This window comes from Calonectris borealis, chromosome 10 (genome assembly GCF_964195595.1).
Source record: "Calonectris borealis chromosome 10, bCalBor7.hap1.2, whole genome shotgun sequence".
NCBI lineage: Eukaryota > Metazoa > Chordata > Aves > Procellariiformes > Procellariidae > Calonectris > Calonectris borealis.
This window is the reverse complement of record NC_134321.1, coordinates 912373-933105: the sequence shown is the minus strand read 5'-3', so window position 1 is coordinate 933105 and position 20733 is coordinate 912373. Positions and strand designations below refer to the sequence as shown.

The window sequence follows — 20733 nt, the reverse complement described above, 5'->3', positions numbered from 1 at the left end:
GTGCCAGCTCACTCGCCCGGGGACCCCGCACCGTCTCCCCGCCCTCCTGCAGCCCCACGCAGCAGCCTCCTTCGCCTGCAGAGCTGCAAGAGCCCCGCTCCAGCACCGGCCCGCTGAGGGGGCTCAGCGCCGCTCCTGCAGCAGCTGGCAGCACATTTCAGCCCGCAAAGCTACTCTTTTTTTTTTTAAGCTAGTATCTGTTCAATATATTATGTAGATAGTTAATCCTGTGGCTTTTATTTTACAGAAAGCAGACAGAGTACCAAAGCTTTCCTGAGAGCAGTCAGCCTCAGATGCATGGAAGAAGTCACATCAGTGGAGAGATGCTTACTTTATTATGCTGGCTCAAACTTTGACATTTGCTAATCATAATAAAATTCACTGACAACATGTGGCTGGGCTGTCATTTGTTCAAAAATTCTGAGCAAAATTTGGCTTCAGTCAAAAGATTGAAATGTTTGTAATATTTCATTTTGGAAATTTTTCCTTTTGAGGAATATATTTATCCCCTGTAATTGCTTACTGGGTTCTCTACTTCTTCAGTTTGGTTTCACTTAAGAGGACATTTGTAAAAAAAAAATCTAATAAGTAAGAACTGAATAAAAACCTACAACAACAGATATCTGTTCTGAAACCCAGAGGAACAAATTGTCTTGAAGCACTTGCCTTTTTTCACTTAGCAGAAATGTTTCAACTGGCTGTAATTCAGAGGAATTAATGGAGTAATCATCAATCACTTGACAATACAGGCACACCCCTGAATGAACCTTTGCAAACAAAGTGCCTTTTCCATCCATCTATTTCTCATGTGTATTTGAGAAATGCTTCCATGTAAATTCTCAGTCCCATAAGGCAAAAGGAAAAGCCAGCCTTTCATCTGCCACCAGCAAGCCTGGCTTCCCCATCACAGCGGCCGGGAATGATGTGGCTCTGCAGCCTTCCAGGGGCACTCAGAGGCCCTCGACATGCGCAGCAGCACCTGCTGCAAAAAACTCGCTCAGAATACCTTACCAGGAGCCAAGGGAAATCAAGGTGGCTTTGTGATGCACTGCGGGGGAGAGCCCAAACCGCTCGGCTGCATTTAACCTTTCCGCCGTAATTACAAAATGAGACAGAATATCCTACAGCAAGGGTGGCATTTTACTGAGCAGGGGTTCTCAAAGGAAGGAGGTTTCTTCAATCTGTTTAGGTTGGGACACCTATTCGCAGCCTATATTTATGAGGCAGAAAATCAGATGCACTTAAGGTCAGATTTTTAATGGGAACAAGGCACTTTAATTCATTTTAAATCTATCCTTAATCGAAAGGTAGCAACAGCAGCAGGAAAAGAAAGGAAAGATGAGGAAAAGGAAGATTCTTGCTAAAATGAGAAAAAATAAAGACAGAGAGAATACTATCCAGAAAATTAACAGATGATGTTTGCAATGAAAAGCTCCCAAAAGCTTAATAAATTGTGCAAATTGGCATTAATTAGGGATGGTTCCAAAGCACAAGCCTATCTGCAAGCACACAGTCACATTACCAAGCACCAGGCACATTTCCTGGCACCGAAGGGGACTCGTCCCCTTCTCTGCGGGCTGTGCCCTCTCAGGCTCCGTGCTCTGCCTGCTGCAAGCCCCTCGGGGAGGGCAGCTGGAGCGAGCGCTGCAAGCCAGGCTAAAAATCCCTGTCCAGGGCACGAAACTGGTGCAGGAACAGCTTCCTTTGTTTGCCGTGTTACAGGTGGGCTGCGCTGCTTTACACATCAAAACTGAAAGGCAACAGCCAATTTCCTAAAGCTACTATATAAAACAACTGTTCTTGAAAAATAAGAGGAAATTCTTCTCCTGGAACAAGCCCATCCCTGCGTCATTCCCCTCTAGATATCATCTGTCTTTCTTGACATCACTAAATCTCTAGCAGTTATGCACATTAACGTTAAGGAGAGGGGAAGGAGCCATGGGCAGTGAAAGCCAAATGAAGGACTTCAGCACACGTTCACCAGTCAGTCCCCCTGAAACTACCCACAGACCGAGACACTCGAACCCCCAAACAACCCCGACGCCTCTTCTGTAAAATGAAGTCATCCTGTAGCCGAAGTGCGCAACACGCTCCTCCATCATCTCTGAAACATCAAATTCATTCTGTCTTCTTCCTTTCCCCCGGGGGAGTAATTTCCACAACTTGCCAATAAATAAATGTCATCACTACAAGGTACTGAGAAAAATAAACCCCAGCTGGGATATCTGTTTCTTCAGTTGCAGAGGAACAAGTGGAGCCGGGAGGAGAATTCAGGACAGAACAAGAAGCAACCAGGCTCTCCCTGACATCAATCCCAGACCCTTCACGATTAAAAATCCTCAGCTTCTACCTCTGCTCGCATCCCAGAGCACTTTCTGGTTTTCTTTGGTACAGGAAACGCACAGCAAACACTTGGAGAACAGCTGAGCAAGTGGGGTTGAAACCAAGTCTGCAGACTCAAGGGTCGGAGAAGCCTTCTGAGTAGCCAAGAGTTATTGACCTCCACTTTATGTTTAGTAGAAGACACTGAGCTAAAGCAGCAAAACCCCTTTCGGTCCCAGGAGCCATGGCCGCTTGACATGTGATGGGCAGGCACAGGAACCGCCGTTACCCGCAGAGATCTGTGCAGGCAGGACAGCAGCCGACCCTCTTCAAGCAACTAACGACCCCTCACGCAACACGCCAATGTGTGTATGGGCTTGCTGCATGTGCAGCCCACTGGCCTAAGCTTGGAGATGACTCTGGTGATCCTCCTGATGCTAGTAAGATTTTAAAAGAGCCATAGCAAGATGGCTCGCCTCCCTCGCCTCCAGTGCTGCCAATGCACACTCTTAAAGTCTTTTCCTAACAACTTCCATTGCAGACCTATAGCCCTTCTTACTGCATAAGCTACTATTTGCAAAACTCAGGTGTATTTGCTCCCCATTTATTGCTCCTCTTGTCCCACCCTATTCTCTGAGAAGAGCTGCCACATGTACTTACTTATAGTAGATATCAAATCTTGAAACCTTTCCTTAGGAAAGAGGGGGTTTTCCAGTCCTCGGAAATACAGCTTCAAGACTCCAGCCACTGAATTAATGTCACGTTCATTTTGATCATCAGCAAGGGGATCTTCACCTGCCCAGAGAAGAGTGTTTACTTCCAGCATTACTGTCAAGTTGGACTAACACAGCAACTGTTTTTTCCTAACTCAGTGGAAACCCAGAATTTCCCACAGCTCAGAAAACCCTCCCGCGTGTGTAATGGTAATGCTACGCATTTTGCCAGCAAGAGGAGAGTTTAATAAGGGTCTCTGTTACACAGCATCATGCTGAGACATGCTATAGCCCTACCTACAAAAAGCAGTTTATTGTGGAGATTTTAAACCTTTCCTGAAGATGTTATTATCGGTACTCCTTCACAGTTTCCAGCCCAGTGCACTTTTGCATTTACGGCAACAGCTCAGATTTCTGAGCAGAACTAAACGATGGTGGGTGAAAGCTTGAGAAGACAGGCTTGGCTGGAGGATGCAATTATGCCTCTGGAATAGACTGAATGGTTCTGGATAGCATTGTACTGACTTAAATCTATAAAAGGCTTCCAAAACTTAAGGGATTTGGATACCGATTCCTCTTAAATTGGATGTGCAAATCCTCCAGCCTTTGATAAGGCCCATCACCACCTTATTCATTGGCCTGGCCACCTTTACCCTGATCCTTCCGATGCTGCTCAAAGATTAATGCCATGGAGGCCATGACCCCCATCTAGGCTGTCCCTTTCACAGCTTCACCTTCACCCAGTGACAGAAGGATTGCTCTGCTCTGTCTTGCCAGCCTTGCACCTTCGATGTGATTTTCTCAACAGAATCACTGGCAACTCCACAACCAACACTGCACCAGGTACACGTGGCAATGCTGCTCCTCCCTTGACAAACTGGTGCAGGAAGGAGGAAAATGGATCCCCAACAAACTATTTTATGGCTCTCATGTGAGGCTTTCATGCTCTTAATTAATGATCTCTGCACCTACCCCTACTTCTCATACTCTTTCCCTAAGTGACTCTTCGCTGTTGCTGGAGATACAATACTGAGATACCTAGAAGGGGATAAAACCTCCTGGTGTCTCGTAGCAGAAAGGCTTTCAGCACAGGCTTTACGCAATGTCTAACGCGCCCAGCACACACAAACTCCCACCAACGATCTCTGCTCAGACACGGCGTCCCAGCTGTGGCTGCAAACCCTGGCAACACACCTCTCTCAAACGAATTCTTGATGTCGTTGACTTCCACCTGGGAGCCAGGGACTCTGAAAATGCCCTGCTGCTGAAGGCCTGGAAAAGAACGTTTTAGAAAAGATTTATAACTGTTACGCAGTACTTTCTGGTAAAGAACAGCAGAAACTAGGAGTCGATGCACCCGGAAAGGCTCAGAGCAAGAAGGGGACACCCTGCTACAATTCATTTCTCCTCATATTCTCCAATCAAGGCCCCCCAGATCAAAGCATTGAAACGGCTCCCATCGGCCTGGGGCCTGAACGAACAATTTAACCTGAAAAAGTGCTACCAGGACCTAAATATTTGCCAGTCATCCAATGCTACATCACAGTCAATGCCATTGTAAATACAACCTGAGCCCATGTAGCAAGGGCTGTGGGCATCTCTACTATATTTCACTGCTAACTACAAGTACTTAATTTCCTTTGCAGAAAGTTTCTGTTGATATTACTGAATCAACTTACCGTACAAATTGATGTAACGAATGCAGCTTTCTACTACAAGCGGAATAGCCTGGCCTGAATCCTTCATGAAAGGAAAGGCAAAAGTAAAAAAATTACTGGTTTATTGATAACAAAGCACGGGAAATGCATTAAAGATTGCAAAAAGAGAGATTTGAAAATCAGTGCCATTGAGTTTAGTAAGAGGACAGGCAAGAAAAGGAGGCGTTACACGCATCAAACCATCAAAAAGTGCTGAGTGTACTATGTGCAGTCAATTATGCACAAAAAAAAGCTTTCATAAAGTGTGTGAAAGACTGCTTCTCACTATCTAGTTGAGACAGGGGACTGATGCAATGAGATTACAGCTATTCCATTTCAAAGGTATAAGACTGAGCTGAAATAAAACTTGTGCTATACCCATCTGATGAAATAAGCTTCCAGTAACAGAGCTTACAACAATATTTCCGCCTAAAGAAAGAGCCATTGTCAGCAGATGCTAAAAAAAAAAAACCAAAACACCACAGCGTATGAAATGAACTGCCTGTATCTGAACCTGCGATGAGTTTTGGCTTTTGTTTCAAAGCTGCTTCTCTCCGGGCCCCTTGTGGAAGGAGCTCAAGGGGGAATGTGAGCTGTGTCTGACTGCCTAAGTGGATGTTTATTTTCCTTAGGAGCTTTGTTTGGTTGTTTTTTCCAGTAGAGTACAGTTGCATCTCTCTGGTTAATTTACTCCGTCTCATAGACGGGCCTCCAGTAAATACCTGATTTCTCGTTCGCGCATTCCTCCTTCCTCTGAGAACACAAAAAAGCAGCAGAGCGGGGAAAAAAAGAAAAGATTAAGCAAGGATAAGTTCAGTTAGAGGTAAGCATCTCTTTCGGAGGCCATGAACGCTCAAATGCAATGGCAGCTTAGCAAGGTCCAACCCAGGCCTTCAGGCTGTCCACCCTCCCTCCCAAACCCCGCCTGGCACGCTGCACCCGAGCCTCGGCGACCGGCAGAAAGAGCCTCTCCGATTTCTTCCCTCCCTGAACCTGTGGCACTCGCAGGAGCCCGAGGCCAACGCCAGCCCCTGCCCGGCGCAGGCAGGCTCCGGGGAGAGCTGCCCCGGCGCGGGGGCACCGGGCAGCAGCCGCCGGCCCTGCACCCCACGGCAGCGCACGGCCCCCGGCCTCGAGGACAACCCTGGCAGCACAGCAGCGTCCCCCGAGGAGTCTCCGCGGGCACAGGACACCCCTCCGCTCAGACAGATTTCCACCGCAGCTAATTCCTCTTCCACAGTGCTGAACAGGCTGGACTTCAATGAGCATTACTTTTTTAAAAAACACTTTAAGGAAGGAATAATTACAGGTATTAAAGAGATTACTGGCTTTGTCAGTCCGGCCTGTATATTACTTGTGACAGTGCACTGTTTATAAACACTGCCCTTAGGCTTACGGTTGCACTAAAAGAGCCTAAGAGAATAAACTGGAGCCAGACAATGCCTATTAGTTTACCTAATCCAACAGTTTGTCATTACTGTGTCCTACAGCATTTTCACTACAGCCTTCTTCAGCGCAGGATTAAACACCCTGAGCAACAGGAACGGCATCGCTTCCTTTGGAAATCCTTCCAGCAGCCAGGCAATAGCAAAGTGCTGGATTTTGGAGGATCAGCAGCTAGATATCTGGAGGTATCCTTTGGGACAAATCCCACGTCCACGTCTCCTCATTTTTCTCCTCAAATCTCTACTTCTGGGTAATTTCCTGGCATGAACAGGGCCAAATGCCCCCTTCCACTGGGACTGCACTGGTATTAATGGAGTTCATCTGAGTTCACCCCAGCTTAAATGAAGAAAATGCTTCGGCCCACATTTATGAAGACCGCACGCTGCATGTTATCAGCGACGGTTTGGAGGAAACCGCTCAGCAGCCATTTAGGAATCACTTTGCTCCAACGCTGGAAGCCGAGCCCAGGGTCCTGGCCCTCGCCGAGCACGGACGGGCGCCGGCATGGGTTGCAGCCAGCGTGCAAGCTGTAGCGTCTCCTCTCCTGGCACATTCAGAGGTAACGGCCTCCACGGGAGGAGCTCGCGGCTCCGCACCGACAGAGAGCTCTCGCCTGTCCTCCCTGCAGGTTAACCCTCCCTCCAGCTTGGGCTGCGGGAAGGGCCTTCAGACTCCCAGTAAGTACCGAGCTGTACGAGAGGGCCTCGGCCACCCATCAGCAGTTGGCACTGGGATGAGCCAGCTGGGCTGGCTATTATTAATATATTTTGTTTAAGGATGAGGATATTACATGTACCCTCCCACGCAGCGGTATTTCAGTTCAAGGCTGCCAGTCCTTACAACTGGGAGACACTTTCTGGGAGCGTATGAGTCATTTTACCTTCCCCCTCAGCCACGGGGGAAGATGGACACCAAAAATGTGTGGAAAAAGGGAAGGTGGGGGGACTTGTTGACCCTTTGAGGGTGCTGGGCTGGGTTATCCTTGCTGTCTGATCTTCCCTCCCAGGACGGGTGGAAGCAGCGCTGGACGACGCGGACGCTCAGCCAAGAGCGCCTTGCACCGCACAGCCGGCCAGCACGGCCGACAGCCACCAGCCATGAGGGCCCTCACTGCTACCCTTGCCCCGGGGCGCGCCGGCCCCAACGGGACGGGTAATGCAAGGAACGCATGACGGGCGAGGACAGCTATGGAGAGAAATCGTCACCGAGGCAAAGCGTGCGCTGGCCACATCAACTGGGTGCAGGGCGGACCGGAGAGACCCCGCCGAGGAAGGAAAGCAGCTAGCAGTTAGGACAGGAAAGCCACCATTACATTCACAGCGTTCATAAACTCTTACTGTCAGCCAGCGAGTACCTTAATGAACGTTTCCATATTGCCGTTAAAGAGTTTATGATTATAGACTGAGAGAGGCCTAGGTCTCCTCATTTTCTGTGGCTTAGGGGGAAGACATGGGGGCCTGGGAGAAAATGGAACAAAAGAAATCAACAAAACACCAACATAAATGCAATGACAGGGTGAGATCTCAAAGGTTATGACTGAGAATAAGAAACAAATCAAACAGAAAAATCCCTCTGTGAGGACTCGACACGCAGCTCCATGCACTCTGCAGCCGCTCACACTTCAGCGTCCCCACCGCTGCGTCCCCCCTGCGGACACCGCTCCACCGGGAACCAGGGGACCTGCACAGAGCTTGGCTCCACACCTCCACATCGCGCACAGCGCCTGCGGCTCCTGGGGACGTGCCCTCTGCTTACTCCAAAGTCCTTTCCAACAGCCTGGTGTGGGCTACCCTAGCACTACCTTGGCTAACTCATTTTGGAGCCAGTGCCGCAATGGCCTTGCTTCTATGGGTCCCAAAGGCCAAGCTGAGCCCGGGTGCAGCTGGCCAGCATCTGAACTAACGCAGCAGAGCTAACCTGTAGGCAGCCCGGAGCAAAATTAGAGCTGTTCACTATATGCTGCACATATAATTTCAAGTCAAGGTCAAGACTGCAGCCTTTATTTAAATAATAAGTTCAAATTAATCTTGATAAAAACATTTAACAGCAGTAAGCCAACCTATCCATTATTTTCCCTCCCCATAATCTTCCAGTATTTTCCTATCAGACAGACTCTAACCCCAGCTGCAGCCACATACAGCAATCTAACTATTAGTTGCTACAGGCTTCTTGAAGAGCCCTAGTTTCTACTGTAAAAAATAGTCATCTTCAGAAATCAGTGACAGAGCAGTAACTAAACCAACAACCACAGCTTGAACGAACAATGGGTGATCAGGAATGCTCTTCATGCAGAATTTGCTTCGTTGAAGTCAGAGAGTAATAAAGCTGCTAAACACAGCTGGTCATAACTGTCTTTGATACCCACGATCTGCAGATACAATTCTCCCTCTCTGAGATGCCAAATATCAAAACTGCTGCTCAGTGTTTGTGCTAGTACCAGGGATGAGGGTAGATTTAGACTAGATGTAAGGAAGAAATTTTTTACGATGAGGGTGGTGAAAACACTGGCACAGGTTGCCCAGAGAGGTGGTAGATGCCCCATCCCTGGAAATATTCAAGGTCGGGTTGGACAGGGCTCTGAGCAACCTGATCTAGTCGAAGATGTCCCTGCTCATTGCAGGGGGGGGTTGGACTAAATGACCTTTAAAGGTCCCTTCCAACCCAAACTATTCTATGATTCTATGATATCATTTTAGAAGTAAAACGAAGCCATTGGTGCTCAATAGGATTTTTAACACCTGCCTCCTACCTCCATCAGTTCAGCACTCTGGCAGCCTGAAAAAGCACCAAGAGTAGCTGAAGAGTTCAACTGATTCCTTGATATATCCAAAATAAGTCACAGCTACCCCTGGAAAACACTGGCGTATTCTTGTTTATTCCTAAATGGACCTCATTCTGCTCATAGATGGCCAGAAAGAGGAAAGTGGGAACACTTCCACCTCTCTGTAGCTAACTTCTGTTTGGGAGACATTCACAGGGATGTGAATGGTTTTTCGTCTTTCTGGCAGGCATTCCTAAGAGTCAAACCACCAAACAAAAAGATGAGCCCAGTCAACAGACACGAGCAAACCCACCAGCAACTCTATAAGAACAGAAAAGGTAGGCATGCGCATTAGAAAGCGGTGTGACCCTACCCCTACTAGCTAGCGACTGAGGGTCCTCATCAGTCACGGGGCACAGACCTTGAAGACCCTGTTGACTTCAGCAAGGGTAACAGACACCTATTGCTTCTGGAAATGAGGCCATGGAAATGTGTGACTTATTTGCATAACGTGCCGTGATTAGGACTTTGGAGGGCTGCTTTCATTAACACTATTCACATTTTTATTTCTTCTTCTGATAATGAAGGACATTAAGACCCAAGTGCCTAGATCAAGAAAAGTGAGAAAAATAGCATAAAATCTCTAACCGATTTCTGATCTGTCCTCTACCCCCAGGCTATATTGTCTGTAGAGGAGAGATCATGACTGCAAACAAAAGTGAGTGCTAGGAGCCTTCATGCAAAAGTTCTCACAAAGCAGAGCCGAATGGACATGTACAATTTACACAGAGCTGTGATGCAAAGGTGACAGTTCTGATCCACTGGTTCCTTAACCACATGCCTTTAATTAAGCAATTTGACTCTACACTCCTATAGCTTCTCACCACTCCTTCAACTGGTAACTGAGGAGCAGAAATGACTGCTGTCCATCCAAGTGCCCACCTGACTCTCAGCTGAGAAGCCCTGTACTGCAGACCAGAGACCCAGTGCTCTTTGCTGCCGTGTAATCTCCTCTCCCCGGGGGATGCCCTGGCACAAGGCAGCCGGGGCAGCCTGGCCTCCAGCTGTATCTGGTGGGAAGGTTGTTCTGCCTACGCTTACAGCGCTGCCTCGCACAAGAAGGAGATTGTCCCTTGTTTGTTTTCCTTTGTGAAGTAAAAGCAACTGCTGAAACAAAAGCAAACAGAAGCAGCAGGGAGTTGTGCCATCATCCCTCATGTAGGAGGCTGTTATTCATTCCTTTGATTGTTTTGGCCTGCGACACCACCACCCCATGGGCACCCACTCATGATAAACAAAGTACTCAAGCGCAAATTCTCCCTTTTTTTTTATGATTTTACCCAGCCATTTGCCGTTTGGGTGCGCTTTCCTTGACCAGCTCAGCAGGTAGCCCTGCTGGCACACCCAAAGGACCAGAGCTCACCTCACAGGCTGTGTTGGTAGCCCCCACCAGCCGCATGCATGCAAACACACCTGGGGCACCGCGGATGTCAGGGTGCTGTGGGGCAGCTCTCCTGGGACCCGCAGGGAGAGGCAGCGGTTGCAGCGGGCGAGTGGCTGCCGTGATGGCTGATCCAAAGGGGACCGGGGAGCATGGTCAAGAGCAGCTCCTTGGAGCACATCAGTGCAGTGATACACCATGCAGTCCCAGCTCTCAGGCCTACGCGAGGCAGGAAGGCCCCTCTTTGTCCTGACACCTCGCTGCCCTGCACTGCAGCCCCGGTGGGTGCCCAGCCCTGACGCCCTCAGCCTGGCGCCGGCAGCACAGTCCCCCTCCAGCCAGAAGGTGAGAAAGCAAGGCACCCTGCCGCCCCGCTGCCCTCTGCTAAGACAGCCTCTTTCCTGCTTGGAAAGGCAGCCCAGGCTTCACCATCTGCTTCGGCATTTCTAACAGTGAATGGGGTTTTTTTTGCTGGTATTGCAAATTTTATTAAACACTGAAACAGGGTTGTAAAAAGATAAAACAGAGGGAGAAGGTTGGAGGCTTTGCTGGCTTGTGTCTTACTGTTAGAAAACCAGCACACTCATAGCAAGCCACCAGAGCTCTGTGGAGATGCTTTATGGGCTGGACACAGATCAAAGCCTCCTCCCTGCTACATTCACCCCTAACGCTATCTCTTGCTGTAGAGGGATGGAAATCTGAATACAGGGATGCTCTGCACTCCTGGACAAAGCAGCCAGAGCTGGGAGAGACTTTTGGGAGCATATCAAAGCCCTCAAGTGAACGGAGATGGTAGGGAGCAGGTGGACACCCTTGTGTTGCTGTCTGAACGCAACCCAACCTCAGCTATGCTACAAGCACCGCACTGTGCTGACATAGCACTTCCAGGCACTTCAGAGCCAGTCAGCTAGAAACTACGCTGCAGCAAAAACAAGGGCCTGTTTGTCATCACCCTAATTAATCCACTTCAGGCACTGCAGCTGAGAAGCAGGGCAGTGATGTGGGGAGCCTGGGACTGCCTGCCCTCTGGCCTGCCAGCACAGGGCGGCTGGAAGATGGTTAAATCTGAACCCTGCTAAGCTGTATCAGTAGCAAAGCAAACCACCCTTCCCACAGCCACCTTCCTCCTGCCAGAGCGAGCCCTTCCCAAAAGCAGATGAAGTGGAAGAAACTGCTCACCTGGTTGTTCCGCATTCGGCTCTTTCACCTGTGAAGAAACACAAGTTTCTATCATCTCTCCATGTTAGTCACCACCAAACGACTGTTAAAACACAATCACACAGGCACTCACACACCTACGTCTGGTTCTGTAAGCCCTGCCTTCTGGCAAAAAGAAGCTGAATGTGCCTGAGGGCCCCGCAGGTTGGGGAGATGCCGAGCTGGTTGCTGTACAAACCCCTGACGCTAAAAGACATATTAGAAGTCTAAGACTCAGCCACAAGAGAGGGAAAGCATCTTCAATTCCCACTGATATTCAAAGTTTATTTGCAATATGAAGCCCGACTTGTAAATAACCAGATGCACTGCAGGTCCTCTGCAATAAGCACTCATTTACACTAGCTGGGGACTGGCCAAACGCAAGCAGGAAAGGGGCAGTCTGATAAGGGCTGAAGCCCCCGGGGAGGCCGCTGAGATTATCCAATGCCTCATGGAGGGCCACTGATAGCACCTGAACGCAGCAGAGTATTCAGTTCCCCACCTTTTCCTGTGAGATAACAGCCCATCTAAGCACGATCAGACAGACTCTATTCTGGCTGTCAATATTCTCGTCCCCTTCGTGTATTTTTAGTGCTTGGATTTCATATAAACGGCAGCATATCACCACTGATAAGATCTATTCATTTTTTAAAGTATTCGTCAAGCCACTGAAAAAAAACTAAACTAATCTCACATGTTGTTTGTGCCTTTCTCCTAAGGCCAGGAAAGCTGATTTATTCTTCCTTTTTCTAAGACACATAAAAAGAAGCATTTGGCTGCACATGCCTCCTTCCTGCTCTCCCTTGGCACCTGCAGAAAGCAAGCTTGCAGCCAATTCCTCACTGAAAAAGAAAAGAATTCCACATGAGTGTTTTGCAAACCCAGACTTCTTCCTAATGAGAATCAGCTCATGCTGAAATGCAGCGTTGGGCATTTCTGGGCTAAATATTTGCTGAACGCCTACATAGCAGGACGATGCCATGGCCTGGGAGAAATTCAGAAAGTTTTCATGTGAAAGTCTTCCACATCTGCTTTTGCACAACCCTAGAGAATTAAAATGCCTCACCCTGCACTCTTCCTCTTAAGTATGGCATTAGTATGGCTCTTGTATGAGAGAGCAGGATGGCGATCAAATTAATCTTCAACAGATTCATCACATCTTGCGCCCATCCATAGGAGTCTTAGCCCTGTATCCAATAAACAGAGCTTAGATGGGTCCAGTTTCGGTGAACTGCATGCTCCATCCCTCTTGCCTATGTCAAAGCCTGAATTCAGACCCAGGAGCTGGGACCCTGCCTGGCAGCACGCAGTAACCCACCGAGCCTCGCACAACCCCTACCACGCTGGTATGGAACACAGGACTGCCTCGGGGAGGATGCAGAAGGGCTGCCACTGACATGCTATGGCAGGGCAGTAAGGGGTCAAGGCAGCTACAGGGAGTACTGAAACCCCTGGGAAAAGAAATATGTTAATGGAGCCCTATGTATCTACCCCTGCAGTGTTTACATTTTGTGCCTTGACCTGGCTCCGTGTTCACTAAGTGGAACATACCACAGGATCTAACTAGAAGGTGGATTTTAAGGCTAAATAAATTTGGCAGAGAAAATATGTTTGGCAAAATAGCCAACAAAAAGGTTTGGGTTTTTTTTGTTTTGTTTTTTTTTAACTCTGAGATGAGGAGTCCAATTTTTGTATTGTTAAAACAAGATCATGGACCATTTGTGTATTTTAATTCAAATATATTCTCTCCTGTTGGAAAATCAAGATACTAACTCACCTCCATCTTCTTTAACCTGGAAATAATGCAATTTTTTAGAACCCTTTAAAAGAGCTACAAATCCTCTCACGGGGACATGGTTGTGCATCACTACCCCAGCAGTGGCAGAGGTAGCCACCTGCAGCCTGGAGCCACACGCTCCTGCCTCCCTCAGAAGTTACTGCCCCCTCTGTTGTATGAAGCCTGTTCGTGTGTATGTGCTCTAAACCAAACTTGTGAAATTATCTGGGGTAATAAAAGCCTGCTATGGAACAGTTAGTTTCAAAAACAAAGATGATTTTGCCGTTCTGGTTTAGAGCAGAAAAAAAACATAGCCAGAGGGGAAAGGGGCCTATTAAATCAGCAAGACTGCTGGCAAATCTGTAACACAGAAGCATAGCATCAAGGACAAGAAAATACGTGTGCTCAGGGCTGCGCTAAGAGGGGAAGAAGAGGGAGAGAAAGGACAAAGGCAGAGGGTTGGAGTGGGTGGGAACCTCTTTGCTGTTGGAGAAGTAACACAGCACTTTGGCACTCAGTATAAGATTCAAACAAATTTCTCTATGTGCACTCCCAAAGAAAGGCGGGATAAGACTAATACTCCAGGGAAATAATGATTTTGCATGTCACTGGTTAAACTTAGCAGTAGCAGCCAAGGACAGAAGCCATCAGTCACTCAGGAAAACACAGACAGCAAGTAAGACTGAAAGATGACGCCTGGTTTAAAATCGCCTCATGTGATGGGAGGTTCCGCCCTGGACCTAGCCCCACGACTCACCTTCTCCAAGAGTCTGCTTCAGCAAGTCGTGTTTAGCCTGGAGCTTCGTGATAAGGTTACTGCCATTCAAATACTCTTTAAATTTCTGGAATTAAAAATAAAACAAACAAGGTAGGTTAAGACTCTGGGCAAAAATAGTCCGTAATTGATGTACACTTTTGCCAAGGGGGGCTGCTGGAGGGGGCTCGGCGAGGCTGACAGGCTCTGAGAAACCAGACGTCAGATGCGCCGCAGGGCTGAGCACGGTCTAATCGCTTCTCACTGCTCCAGCCACAGTCCTGATGATCTTATTAGCCCGGTCTCCTTGGTGCTGCACCTCCTGCCTGGGAACGCAAGTAGCTCCAAAGAAAAGAGTTCAAAGCAAGTTTTCTTTTGTCAGGCTTCTGGGAATGGTCTGGAAAATCAAAGAGGCTTTCCTTCCACTGACAGGCGCTTTGCCTTTGTGCAAGCAAGTGATGCAGAGCGAGAACTCCCAGTGCATGAGACCTTCCCAGGTCAGGGACCATCAGATGCTTTATGCACTGGGCAACACTAACTGTGCAGTACAACTTCTCATTTCATTGTGAGACTGTTTCACACCTGGTAACACTCAAGAGCAAGTACTTTTACAGATAAGAGGAGTGAGGGAGACAGAGATGGAAAATGAAAAACAGAGAATGGGAAAGATCAAATTCTTGCAAAAAACATTAAAAAAAAACCAAGCACAACTCAAAATGAAAACTGCAAGTTTTTTTCCCCCTGAAAAGAGAAAGTAGAAGCTTTTCTATGCATATGTATTAACTGTGCTTAAATGAGGGCTACTTCTGCTGAACTGATGGCTTATTACTTTCATTTCAAGTACTATAACAGAGAACCTTAGATCTGCCTGGAAGTGAAGTACGGGAGCAAGGCTGCAGCACAGCTGCCTCCACCCAGCACGCACACAACAGCAAGGCGTTGCAAAGCCAGGCTGTCGCAGCTTCCTCCAACACCCTGCATGAGGTGCAAGCGACTGTTTAGTTCATCCCATGGGCCAAGGGCAGATTTTAGCTGTGTAGGCCAGAAAAGGAAGGCTTGGCTGATGGTTCAACATTGTAAAGGCCTCCAGGAACAGCCACTGAATGGTGACACGCTGTGAGGCTGGCTGGAGTCTGCTGCCCTGCTCTGAGCCACTCCTACTGAGTTCTGTAAGTTTTTGGTCACAACTGGTTGCTCCGGTTTTTCCTTCAAAAAGAAGAAAAAGGCAGACACTGGATTGTCAGTTCCTATGCACTACCCTGCCACTGAGAAATGCGTTCCAAATCAGACAGAAGACAAATACTTAAAGAGACTGAATTGGTTCTTGTTCTTCACTAATGAGCACTTAAAATGGGATTCAGCCCTAGCAATTAATGCTTTGTGTCCTGTATCGCATGAGATGGGACTCACGGTAAAATAGAACATTTCGGTTTCCTGCTGGTTGGCTCTCCTCTTGGCGATGTTTATTTTACTCATGTAGGTCTCCGATGCAGCTGATTTGACTGACTCAGTGGAGCGACTATGCTGGAAGGCATCTGAAACGTCAAAGTCTTCCACTGTCAGCATGTCCTGCAAAGTCTGCATTGTGGCATCCAGAGTTTTTCGTACCTATCAGAAATAGAAGACAGGTTTTGAAGCGGACTGGTAAAATGACACATCTTGAGCCAAAACAACTGGCCAACAGGCAGCTCCTAAGTACTGGGCTGGCTCTTGCGCTAGCTGCAGTCAATGGGAGCTCTCAGCACTGTCGCTGGAAGGACTCTACACCTGAGCACACCAGGAAATCCCCTGGCAAAAGGCTGAGCAATGCTGCCTACGAGGCCAAACACGAGACCCAGAGCGACTTCTTACCTCTTCATTCTCTATCTTGAGGGTAGCTAGTCGCGACTGGAGCTGGTGGTACCGCATCAGCAACTCAGTCTGCACAGGCTGCTGGGCACTGACTTGACACACCTGAGACAGGAGCAGTACCAGAGAGAGACAGGAGAGCATTCAGTGGGTCGTGCACTGACTAGACATACACATTTAAATACCTAAGTGATTCTCTCCAGCACCTACAAGCTCCTCGCAGCCTCCAGGGAGGCTGCATTGCCCAGTTTCTAATCAGCAGTGCCCTGGACCTGGGCCAGCACAAAGCATTTTCTACCCAGCGTTTGAAAGCTGCGCTCTGAAGTCTTCCAATTACAGCAGGTAAATCAAAGCTCCACTTTACAAATCTGTTGGGCAGTTCAGCTGAGAATCAAACCACAGGCTTCCTAATTGGGAGCGATACGGAGCAGGAGACAGACAGAAAGGAGGAGCCCTAATGAGCCAAGTGTCTCATTAAGAAAGGAAACATGACCAGGAGTGTGTGAAGACAGCACAGAGGGATAAGGAGTCAGAAATAATTTAACAGTGATGGTTACGAAGAGGAGGAAGCCAGCCCAGGCCAGGCTGGAGGCACCTCTGCAGCCCCTCAGGTGCGTACGCTACCTCATCCCCCATGTGAGGCTGGAACTCGAACTTCAGCGGAGGGCAGAAGACCTGGTTGCACATGTCCATGATGGTGTGCTTGTCACTCCGTGCATCCAGGTTGTCCACGGCATTCTCGATGATGTCCAGGCCCTCGTGGCGGGAGGTTTCCAGGTTGTACTCGGCAGACAGGTATGTCCTGAACGTCCGAGCGAGGCTGGCGTGGAATCCCAGATCACAGCACTGAGAAATACCAAGGAATGGTCCGGTCACACAAACACTCCCACCCTTGTTCTGGAGGGTCATGCGTACATTAAACACCAGAAAAAGCACTGTATGTTCCAGAGAAACATCAGTCCTGTCATACCAGGGTATATTTAACAGCGTACTGCAATACCATATGAAAAGGCAAGAAGGGAAGAGGACTGAAGAAGAAGAAGTACCAGGAAACAAACAGCCAGATAGTACAGCGACCCTGCACTGGACCCTCACCACGGCACCAGGGTTTAATACCCTTCATTTTACTGGGAAGGGCACAGGATCTTCTCAGACAGGACAGAGGAAAGAAATCATTCAAAAGCACGGTCCTCCCTGGCTACCTGCTCAGCACCGCCCCAGGGCCAGCGTGACCACAGGGGCCACACCGATGGCAAAACCTGTGCCCTGCAGCGGCCCCCGGGAAAGAAATGGCCAGAGGGCCTGTGCCTCTGCTTGTCCCCAGCGATTTCCTTCTCGCCTTGTGAACTACCCTGCAAGCACTTTTTACACAAAGAAACCATATCCCAAAGTTATCAAATTCAGACGGACATTCAAGCAAGGTGGCACTGAAAAACATGCCCTGCAGTATGTGCAAACCCTTATATCCTCGCTAGGAAGTGGTCCTCCTCTCTCACCTCGGAGCAGTTTCTCATGCATAACTGATTGTTCTCATGTTCACCTTGGGGAAAATGATAAAACTCAGAGCTAATTGCTGCCAAAACACTATACGTTAGACAAAAGCTTGTTTTTAAACTCTCTTCTCAATATAATTGAGTTTTTTAAACTCTCTTCTCAATATAATTGAGTTTGGCATGTTAAGTATAGCAACAGCACAGGGATTTGCTGCTATGAACGCTTAATCACAGCTGAGCAAAAAGTAACTCTTAGAATTCTCCTCCCAGTCCTCGACGGGAGCCCTGAGACAGCACAAACCTCCGCAGGGCTCCGATCCGACCGGTTGGCTCTACTGCGAGCAGCCTGCCCTGGGAGCGGGGGGCAAGGACGGGCACCAAAGAAGCAACCAAAATTTGGATGCCAACAGATGTTCTGCAGGGAAAGGCAAGACAGAGAGGATGCTGGAAGCAGGAGGAGCGCAACGCATCAGCCTGTGCCGCACTCACGGGGCTGCAAGGAGAGTGCAGTGAAACAGACTGGGGGCTGCAGTCCAAAACTGAAGCACATCTATTTCTGGGACGTAAGAGAGGTCTGGAGTTCCTGACAGAGGACGTAAATTTAGATAATTATGGCTTCATCCTCTGTGAGGAGTTTCATAATCATATGTCCCCAGTGTACTCATTCCTGTCTCCTGGCACAGCGCGGGTGCCGCTGCAGGGCACAGCACAGCACACCCTGGTCAGCACAGGCGGTTAGCAGTGTGGTACGCTCGCGGTCTGAAGCTGTTCAGGTGCCTCTGCACACAAGCACCATGATCTGCAGAGATATGCCCAGGTGCAGGAGGGCTGCGGGTCACAGGGACACCTCCATGGGAGAAACAGAGGGACCCCCTGAGAAATACTCCTGTGGCACATAGCACCAAACTAACCATTGCCAGCGAATTACTCATTACGTGAAAACTACCAAAGGACAATTTATATCGCAGAAGTTAAGACACTTTGCTGCCACACAGATTAAAGAACGAGTAGGAAGTTCTCACTGTCCGACCTGTAACCAAAATCACCCTGGCATAGCACGAGCAGGCGTATGGTGAGCAGGCTTCAGCCCCAGCGCAGCCCTAGCAAAACCACTGCCAGGAGGACCAGCATGGCACAAAAAACTACAGAAAAGAGAAGAAAGATTGCTAGCATAATCCCAACGACCCAAAACGAGACCAACTTTTCCACAGCAGCAGAACTCCTTGTTGGAAGCTAGCATTTCAGAGCCACCTTTTTTCTCCAGTTTTACAGCATCCACAGACATTACTGAACCAATACAGAAAGGCACAGAAAGTGATTCTGCATCAGAACATCAGTACTGATAAACTCAAATTGAAATATGAAAACTCAGCTGGTGCCACAAGCAACTCCAACCAAAGAAGTCATCTCGTGCCTTCTGCAGATCTGAAGAGATAACCCTCAGCTTAGATCAAGTCACACGCAGAGTTGTATTTGGTTTAGTTTGTGCAAAAAGCAGCAGTAAAACCACAACAGGCTGATTCCTGCTCACAGATACACGAGTGCAGCCTGCCTGTCCCCATAGGGTCTTTTAAAGCAGTGAAACTATACATGCAATAATGAAGATTTTTGCAGGAACTATCGAATGGTCATAACCCAGCATTTATCCTACTGCTACTCAGCTTCTAATCTTATTAGTTGAAAACATGGGCAGTTAAGGACTGGTATAGCTGTGCCTTCATAAATCAGCAAGCAACACAAAAACCGAAGAATTGGAGTGAATTTCTGTTCACCACTTGGGACGAAACCTTGTTATAGTGCTGTGAGTCTCTCCCATAAGACAATTTTAGCATGAAATCCTGTGCGACTGCTCCAGGGCTGCACGCAGAAACCGATGAGTCGAGACAATGCAGCATCGCTGCTGCCCTGCTCTTCCCAGCCGTGTTTCGGCGCACCCCGAGCACCCGGCAGGCAGGGACGGGCAGTCTCGGCGGGGCCGGCCGCAGGAGCAGCGGTGCGCAGCATCCCCGGCAGCTGCGGCGGGGGATGAGAGGCGAGCTCTGCGCTCGGACCATCAGCAGGGATCTGACCCCACAACCCACTTGGTTCGGCATGGGCAGCTGGCAAGCCATCGCCGAGGGGGCTGTCATGCGGGTGGAGCAGGGTTCAGGGCCAAGACCCCCCGTGCCGATGCCGGAGGAGGATCTGTTCTCCCACAATGACCAGCCGACTGCTGTTCTGCGCCCTGAAAACACGATTTCACATGGTTCCCAGCGCACCTCCCGACCCATCGCTGTCGTTCTCCCACCCCCTTGGAAGTTATTGCTACTTGACTACAAAAAATAACACCAGGAGAAAATATCTGCCTCTGTTCAAGGGTGGGAATTCCAAAGCATCCAAAACTGAGCTATTACCAAGGAAAGTAGCTGAATGCCACAGAATCTGAGGAGACGGGGCTCAGGGTATTGCCAGATGGTTTTGAGAAAAAATTCCATGTGAAATCTTCCCTTTACTTTGAATGCTGAACTCACACTGAAGCTAGCAGTTATTTGCAATGCCCAGAAATCGGTTGCTACTGAAAACCAGGGCAGCCACTTTCCTAACATGCTATGGCCCTTGAAGTGTCTGGTGATTAGCACTGTGCCGGCTGCTTCACACACTGGTGCCCAGAGAAGAAGAGACAGAGCAGGGACTTCCATGAAATTCTCAGAGAAACACACAAAGGGGAGGGGAAAAGAAAAAAGAAAGGGGAAAAAAAAAAAAAAAAAAAAAAAAGACTTCAAACTCCTGCTCCCAGCTCCAGAACAAATGGCATTTTCTCACCCCTCTCATTCCTTTGATGGAAAAGAAATTAGAACCACAAATAATAATCTTTAGCCCTTCTGCAGCGCCTTTCATCTGATGAGCTCAAAGCTCTTCATATATTAATTCATTAAGTCTGGTAACACCCCTGCAAGGGGTGGAAATATTACAGTGTTCAACTTGAGAAATAAACCGACACCCCAGAGCTTAAGCAAGCTGGTTGTGGCCAAAATGCCATGGAAGCAGCCAAATCTGTGTGTGTGTGTCTCCCACCGCCCCACCGCAGAGGGGGTCAGCGGGCTGGAGAAGATCACCGCTGGCCATTAACCCCAGTGCCAGTAACCCCACTTTAGACACAAGAGTGGAAACAGATATTAAAATGTTCGCCCAAAGCCAGGAGGAAAGCCGGCAAGTCTCCAACCCTGCACAAGCACCTCAACATCTTCCCTCGGCAGCCAGGCAACCAGGCAGCTAAGGGAGAGCCAGCTCTTCCCTGGGACTTG

At 48.6% G+C, this 20733-nt stretch overlaps 1 protein-coding gene across 5 annotated transcripts in view; it reads right to left on the bottom strand.

Annotated features, from left to right (window-relative positions):
* The window catches only part of SRGAP3 (SLIT-ROBO Rho GTPase activating protein 3), a 128360-nt gene that overhangs the window by 14058 nt on the left and 93569 nt on the right, over positions 1-20733 (bottom strand). For 4 of the 5 annotated variants that reach the window (XM_075158566.1, XM_075158569.1, XM_075158568.1 and 1 more), the window contains 9 exons: positions 16581-16802; positions 15960-16061; positions 15519-15716; positions 14112-14196; positions 11560-11587; positions 7533-7635; positions 4715-4775; positions 4230-4307; positions 2983-3117 (listed from right to left, as the gene is read on the bottom strand). In XM_075158566.1, the coding sequence (XP_075014667.1) occupies positions 2983-3117; positions 4230-4307; positions 4715-4775; positions 7533-7635; positions 11560-11587; positions 14112-14196; positions 15519-15716; positions 15960-16061; positions 16581-16802 (1012 nt within the window). Of the gene's footprint in view, positions 1-2982; positions 3118-4229; positions 4308-4714; positions 4776-7532; positions 7636-11559; positions 11588-14111; positions 14197-15518; positions 15717-15959; positions 16062-16580; positions 16803-20733 lie in introns of those variants that run through there. The other variant, XM_075158570.1, reaches the window with a different exon arrangement.